The 7,661-nt window shown below is 52.4% G+C and overlaps 1 protein-coding gene across 1 annotated transcript; it reads left to right on the plus strand.

The window, feature by feature from the left end:
* Positions 1–447: 447 nt before the first annotated feature.
* On the plus strand, positions 448–810 carry Rprml (reprimo like). Its single transcript, XM_048367292.1, has one exon. It carries the CDS (start codon positions 448–450, stop codon positions 808–810), a length of 363 nt encoding a protein of 120 aa, XP_048223249.1.
* The last annotated feature ends 6,851 nt before the right edge of the window (positions 811–7,661 follow it).

The raw sequence follows: 7,661 nt of genomic DNA on the forward strand, positions 1-7,661 counted from the left end.
GGGTCCTCCATCCCAGCGCGATTCCCGTCCTCCCTGTTCACCGCCCTCCCCCCCCCCCCCCCACTCCCCGACGCCACCAGGCTCGGCGGAGCGGGGCGGGGCCGTTGCCAAGGGGCGGGGCATCCCGGCCAGCTCGGAGCTCCGTGGGCGACGGCTACGCGCTCCCCGCTCTCGCCCTGCGCTCCAGCTCCCGCGCCGCCGCCGCCTGTTGCTCGCGCCTCCCGGCCAGCGTTTCCCGTCCAGGTGCCCGGAGCTAGACGGATCCGAGAGAGTGCCCGCGCGTGGGCAGCCTCCCGCCTCCCTCCCCTCCCCTCCCCGCGCGAGCGAGCGAGCGAGCGAGCGATCCAAGGACCCGAAGCGTCCCCGCGAGCGCGCGAGCGCGGCGAGCCTCCCCGCGTGCGCCCCCCGGACCGCGCGCCGAGACCCCGGCCGGGCCGCCGAGCGGCGATGAACGCGACCTTCCTCAACCACAGCGGCTTGGAGGAGGTGGGCGGCGCGGGCGGCGGCGCGGGGGCCGCGCTGGGGAACCGCAGCCACGGCCTGGGCACGTGGCTGGACTGCTGTCCCGGGGGCGCGCCGCTGGCCGCCAGCGACGGGGTCCCCGCGGGGCTGGCGCCCGACGAGCGCAGCCTGTGGGTGTCGCGCGTGGCGCAGATCGCCGTGCTGTGTGTGCTGTCGCTCACCGTGGTCTTCGGCGTCTTCTTCCTGGGCTGCAATCTGCTCATCAAGTCCGAAAGCATGATCAACTTTCTGGTGCAGGAGCGCCGGCCCTCCAAGGACGTGGGCGCCGCCATCCTGGGGCTGTACTGAGCGCCGCGCCCCCGGGCCCCCCGACGTGCCGCGGGGTAGCCCGGACCTGGACCGTCGTGGGACTCGTCGCCCTGGTGGGATGGGACTTCCAAGACCAGCCGGGGTCCCGCGCGCACTTCGTCGTGGAGTGGGGGCTTAGGGAGGGGTTTTCCGCAGGTCTCGTTTTACAAAAGGCTGGGGACGCTGGGGCCGAGGTCGCTCGCTTGGGAATGTTGTGCGTGTGGTTGGGGGCGGGTAGAGGGAGGACGGTTTAAGAATCAGCCGTGGTGGTGGAAGACTTGACCTGATTTTGCATCTGAAACGAATTTTGTAATAAAAAAAAAAAAAGCCGTTGGGCTTCCAGCAGCTTCCCACCTGTGCTACCTCTGTGTGTGTGTGTGTGTGTGTGTGTGTGTGTGTGTGTGTGTGTGTGTGTGTACACTTTAAGCCCCTTCTAGAAAAATCTAACCCCATCTACTGTGGGTCACCTGGGAAGCTGTGGGAGCAGGTAGAGGGAAGGGCTCCTGGAAGAGGAAAAGCAAAGGTAACTATTTCCTACGTGGACTGTGGAGGATGTAGATTGTTCCAGGCAGCCAGACTATCGGGGAGATTAAATCATCGGGAATTAGAGTCTCTTCTGTGAGATCTATCTACCTACGTACCTATAGATATAGACATGTAGGTGAACTGAATCCAGATAGGGGAAACAGTAAAATGAGTGTGTCAGGCTAGTGAACTAATAACATTCAATTGGGGTGGAGTAAAAGCTATATTAATTTTTTTTAATTAGGCCTAAAGCCAACTCAAGGTCTTATTTTGCCCTCACTGTTAAGACTGTGGACTCCACAGATATCGCCTGACTGTGTTAGGGGAGTGGTGATGGTGGCAATCTCGGGGAGACCCAGGATATTTAAAATGGAGAACCGGTGCCGCCAGCTGCAGTTGTATTCCAGGGCTCCCAGCTACCCTGTACCCAGCAGCTGCCGAGGGACCCTCTTCCCCTGGAGAGCCAGAAGCACCTTGGTGTTCCTCTCCCTGGCCAACGGGAAGGGAGAGAGGGTGTTGTGTGCGCAGAGCTGCTTTCCAGGAGATCTGGACTCCCGGATGAGCTGAGCAAATTCTGGGTTTTGTGACCTATGCACAGTGTCAGCCCCACCCTGGGATCTGAAATATTTGGGGTGGGGGTAGGGAGGACATGTTCTAATTGATTTCTCCTGATCTTCTTTCCTTCACCATGGGTAGAAATGGAGAAGAATAAGAAGGAAGATGAATGAAGCCTACACTGGCTTTAGAACAAAAAGCGGAGGGAACCTTCTCCTGTTGTTGTCACTAGTTAGTAAGAAAGGAAGTGGTAGTAGAAATATCTAAACAAAAGTATTGACGCCACTGAGTCTGAAGGATCTGGAATCTTCCTGGTTCTGAGAAATCCTGCATTATGTTGGGGTATGCCCTCCTCCGCCTCATCCTGCCACCCTAACCTGACCCAAGGACCCATTCAGCAGAATGAGATAGGCCAGTGAGGCCAGGGGGCGGAAGCTCCTTGTTAAGTACCTCCCCGCACCGTGGAGGCTGATTGACTCCCCTGATTGCTTGCTTGAGTTGCAGGTAGCTCACCTGATGGAAGTGGAGGGGAGCAACCTTGACGATATGAGCAACCTGGGTATCACTGGCTCCAACCAGCACAGGTGCACCCCAACCAGTGGCCAGGACGCTGATAAGGCAGTCATGTCAAACTCCAAATGAGTACAATTGAGCATTTCGCTCTTCTGCCTGGCCAGGTTACAATGAACATTCTGAGAACTTCCTGCAATAAAATGGTGTGCTACTAAATGTGTCTGGGGCTAGAGGGAGGTGGTTAAGAGTTGAGTTTCCTGAATTTGCTGTCAGAAGAAAGCTTTAGTGGGTGAATTTTGCAGGTTTTTCACTCTTATACACACACACACACACACACACACAGTCACATATCTGTAGCTGGGTGCTGGTGGCACACACCTATAATCCTAGTTACTCAAGAGGCTGAGATCTGAGGATCACAGTTTAAAGCCAGTTCAGGCAGACAAATTTGAGAGATACTTATCTCCAATTAATCACCAAAAAGTCAGAAATGGAGGTGTGGTGTAAGTAGTAGAATACCAGTCTTGCGAGAGAAAGCCAAGTGAGACGAGTCAGTACCAGCACACACACACACACACACAGAGCCTGTAGTACCATTGTGTTTGACAATTTGTCCCAGGATATACAGTGTGCATTCATAAGCACACATCCACTGGTGTGTCTGTCTGTAAGCTTATACAGTCAGGCATACAGAAAGGCAAAGCTCAGGCCTAGAGAAGGAAATGGCAGAACCAGTGTGCCAGGGAGAGGAGGAAGGAGAGAGGTCATGCTTGTAGCCCTTTTTAGTTCTCCCGGTAGTCTGAAGGCTAGCAGTCTACTGAGCTGCTTTAGATGACCTCACGCAGGTGTGGAAACACTGCGTTATGCCGTAAGTCAGAGCCAGCGAGGCAGGGAGCTCCAAAGAAGGGACACACTAATAGAATCCTGAGCCTTAGGTGAGAGGGAAAATAGAGCTTGGTTGTCAAAAGCCTTCCTTTGGCTAGGCACGAGTGGCTCATACATATCAACCTAGCTACTCAGAAGGCTGAGCTGTGAGGACTGAGATTCAAAGCCAGCCTGGACAAGAACGTCTGTGAGATTCCCATCTCCAGTTAACCACCAAAAGATTAGAAGTAGAGCTTTGGCTCCAGTGATTGAGTGCTAGCCTGAGTGAAAAAAGTTTAAGTCCCAGTACTTGAAAGAAAAAAAAAAGTCCTCCTCTGTCCCACAGTCATCTCTGCACAACATAAGCAATTCCTACAAGCACTGTCCACAATACAGAGACCAAACCTCAGACAATTCTGGATTCAGAAGACAGAGGCTGAGATACTCATCTCTGAAATCCTAGCTGCTGTGCTTCCTAGCTCTGTGACTTTGGAGAAGTAGCTTGCCTCTCTGTGCCTCAGCTTCCTTATCTACAAAATCGGAGCTTTGGGGCCTCTAGCTCCCGTGACATATAACATAATGCATGCAAAGTAGCTCGTGCAGAGTCTGGCATTTAGTAGACATCCAAAGATAGTTATTAAGATTGTTGTTAGCTCTGTTTATTGTAAAATAGAATTGTTTCACTGAAATAGGACCCCTGGACAGAAAATTAATACTTTGTCTTTACCCATTTGGGTAATTTTTAAAGCACTTTCATAAGTAGGATGGAGATGATGTGTCACGTGCTCAATTTACCACACTCTGACTTCTCACCCAAGTGAGGAAGCTTCCATTACTACTCTCATGTGATGGATGAGGAAACTGAGGCCCATACCATGCAGCTAGCATGCGTAAGAGGAGTAGACAGAAGTTTCATGGTTATAGGGGAAGCTTCCTTTAGTGGACTGGCTTTGGACGGTGCCAAGGGAGAGCAAGAGTCTGGTCCCAGCCTGCAGCCTCTGAAGCCTTGGGCACCAGGCCCTGGGGTGGGGTAGGTGGGGCTAAGTCAAGCTTTTCATGCCCTGTCCTCTTGGGCCAGGGTTGAACTTGTGGAACAGGGAAAGGGCCTAGGTCACAACATCCACTTGCTCTTGCTCTTACTCTTGCACTTGCTTGTCCAATCCAAGTGCACATGGAGGAGTACATGGTCATGGCTGTTGGGAGCCATCTCTCCAGACCCCAACTCAGCCATGGATCAAAACAGCTTTGAGTACTAGCGATGGATTCACAGGGAAAGAAGTGTGAGAAGTGGTGGTTTCCAACAGACATGCTCTGCAACCAGAATTCTGATGTGGGGGGAAAAGGTATACGTGCACACATATGTGAATAACACACTTGCACACACAAAGGTCTAGGGGGAGGGCAAGATTTCTGAGTATCCTGCCTTGATGCTAGCTGGCAATCTCCTGTCAATCAAGATCATACCAACTACAACATAGAGGCCACAATGGCCAAATCCCAGCTCAGGCAGGGCAGGCTTCTCCTATGGGAGCAGAACCTGCTTCTCCTTGCGGAAATAGGTCTGCTGCCTCCACTTGACATCCTGTGATAATACACCCCAGTCTATGGGGCGGGATGGTCCAGTCCATGGGGAACAGAGTCAGCGCTCAGCTCTCCTAAGATTGTCATGCAAGTCACTCACAGAGCTAACAGGTGGCAGGAGCTGACATATAACCCTGGGTCTTACTAATGCTCCAGCCAGTGCCAGTCATTTCTAGGCATGTCTACAGGATGCTCCTGGAACTGGTGCCCAGGAGGTTGGTAAGATGGAGGTAGCATAGTCTCTATCCTTGGGTGCTACTGACATGACTAGAGATGACACAGAGACCTAGCCAGGTCCCCTTCTGTGCCTCCACTGTTGGAGGGGTGGGCTATAACCAGCACCAGCCAATTGGGGTGTGGAGTTTGATGGGAGCCTGCAGGCCAGCTGAAATCCTGGGCCTCTCCTGGGGCTTGCTTTGCAGGGGGATGCCTGGCAGAAAGCCTGGGACATAGATGCTGGAGGATGACAGTGACACAACACAGCCAGATGGGCAGAGGCCAAACAGCTGTCACCATGTTCCAAACTGCACAGGCTTCTGGTCCTCTGCACAGTGGGACTGGCAGCCATGAACTCCATCTTTCGCTCCAAAGATAAAGCTCAGCCAGGGCTCCAGGGGTCGTGCATGCAACCCTCACCCTCTTACTGCAGTCCTCTCCTAGCCTAGCATCTCCAGTCTCGGTCAAGAGCCAGGCTCTGTGTGCAAGAACATCTTTACATCTGCATCTTTTAGGGGGAGGGAAGGAGACAGGAAGAACGTGGAGGACGAGCAGAGAGGAGACAGGATGGAAAAGAAGGCAAAAGAGGAGGAGGAAGAAGATGATGGTGAAGCAAAGCAGAAGGTCCAGAGGAGCCTGTGGTCTCCCCTCCTGCCTTAGGCCCTGGGTTCTGTCAACACACAGCCTGGGATGATCAATAAGCCTGCCTAGGGGTGGTCCTACCCTGCCCTCCCTCATGGGGACTGTGTCTCCTTCCTATCCCACCAATCCCAGGCCACCTCACCGTAAAAGCAATTCTTCTTCAACGCCCTAGGTCCTGGCCCTCTATTCCTGCTTCTTCCTAAAGCTTCCCCCTTGGGGGAGAAGGGAAGGCACCCCAGGGTGATGTGCCCAGCCTTAGAGTAAGTGAGCTCAGCAAAGGCTGGATGAGCAGACAAGTGACAGGTGGATGTGTGCAGGGAAGTAGAGCCTGGCTCAGGACCTCACTCCTAGCTTCCTGGCTGCCAGGGTAAGTCACCCACCCACTCAAATCCTCAGTTTCCTCATCTATAAAATGAGGTAAGTTCACTAAACTCTGGGCAGTTGAAAAGTTAAGTGAAAAAATGTCTGGCAATGCAGTGAGTGTCTTATTTACATTACAATACTGGGGATTGAATGCAGGACCTCACACATGCCAGGCAAGTACTTCACCACATAAGCCACATTCCCAGTCTTTATGTCTCTATTATTTTATTTACTTATGTATTCAGCCAGTTCTAGGGCTTGAGCTCTAGGCCTGAGTGCTAAGCTCCTTTTGCTCAAGGCTAGCATTCTACCACTTGAGCCACAGCACCACTTCTGGCTTTTTCTGTGATTAATTGGAGATAAGAACCTCACAGACTCTCCTGCCTGGGATAACTTTGAACGGCGATCCTCAGATCTCAGCCTTCTGAGTAGCTAGGATTACAGGCATGAGCCACCCATGCCTGGCTTCTATTTTATGTTTGAGGCAGAGTCTCACTAACTTTATCTTAGCTAACTTCATATTCACAGTCTCCCTGCTCTGCTTTCTGAGTAGCGGGGATACCATGGACCAATGGCATCAGGCAACAACTTTCCTCAGCCTCCTGCACATTCTCCTCTGGCACTATCTCTCTCTCTCTCTCTGCCTCCCTCCACCCCATACCCCTACCCAGCACCCCTGGGGTACTGGTAGAGTCCATTCAGAAGGACTAACCTTCTCTTTCCTTGCCCAGCACTGCTCCCAGCACAGACAACCCTGAGCCTTTGTTATGTGCCAAGTTCCTAGGGGTGGGGGAGAAGTTGTAACCAGAAAGGTGGAGTTATTTATGCCCATGGCTCATTTAAAGTGTATCGAGCTGCAAAGACTAGAAGTTTTCCATAGCAACAAGAAGGCAAGGCTGCCCCAAAGACCACATGCATCCTTTCTCTAGGGCCTGGGTCCTGTTTATCTTAGTCTGGCTGCAGACATGGATGGGATATGCTACTTCAAGGATGTGATTTCACATAAACTTTTCTTCCCTGGGATGTATATATGGGCACTCACATATGTACATACCAGAGGGTGAAAAACTCTAATGAATTGCTATGGAGATAAAAATGAGGATGAGGTTACTATGGCAACGAGAGTATCTCTGAGAGGCCACATCACCTTGGAGAAGTAGGAAGCTCTAGTCAAGTGTTTGCAGTAAGAGGCCAAATCAAAGAACTTCCCATCGGACTTGGATGCTCTTTCCATTCCTTGGGCATTGTGTTGTTTTGTTTTGCTTGACTGTTCTGGGGCTTGAATTCAGGGCCTGGAAGCTGTCCCTTAGCTTTTGCACTCATAACTGGGCACTACCCCTTGAGCCACACCTCCACTTCCAATGCATTGCTGATTAACTGAGAAGAGTCTCCTGGATTTTTCCTGCCGGGGCTGGCTTCGAAATGTAATCCTCAGGGGGCTGGGGATATGGCCTAGTGGCAAGAGTGCCTGCCTCATATACATGAGGCCCTGGGTTCGATTCCCCAGCACCACATATACAGAAAATGGCCAGAAGTGGCGCTGTGGCTCAAGAGGCAGAGTGCTAGCCTTGAGCAAAAAGAAGCCAGGGACA

This window comes from Perognathus longimembris, chromosome 17 (assembly GCF_023159225.1).
Source record: "Perognathus longimembris pacificus isolate PPM17 chromosome 17, ASM2315922v1, whole genome shotgun sequence".
NCBI classification, from domain to species: domain Eukaryota; kingdom Metazoa; phylum Chordata; class Mammalia; order Rodentia; family Heteromyidae; genus Perognathus; species Perognathus longimembris.

Excerpts from the sequence above, each read along its gene's own strand:
- Rprml (XM_048367292.1), top strand. The coding sequence starts at position 448 with ATGAACGCGACCTTCCTCAACCACAGCGGCTTGGAGGAGGTGGGCGGC.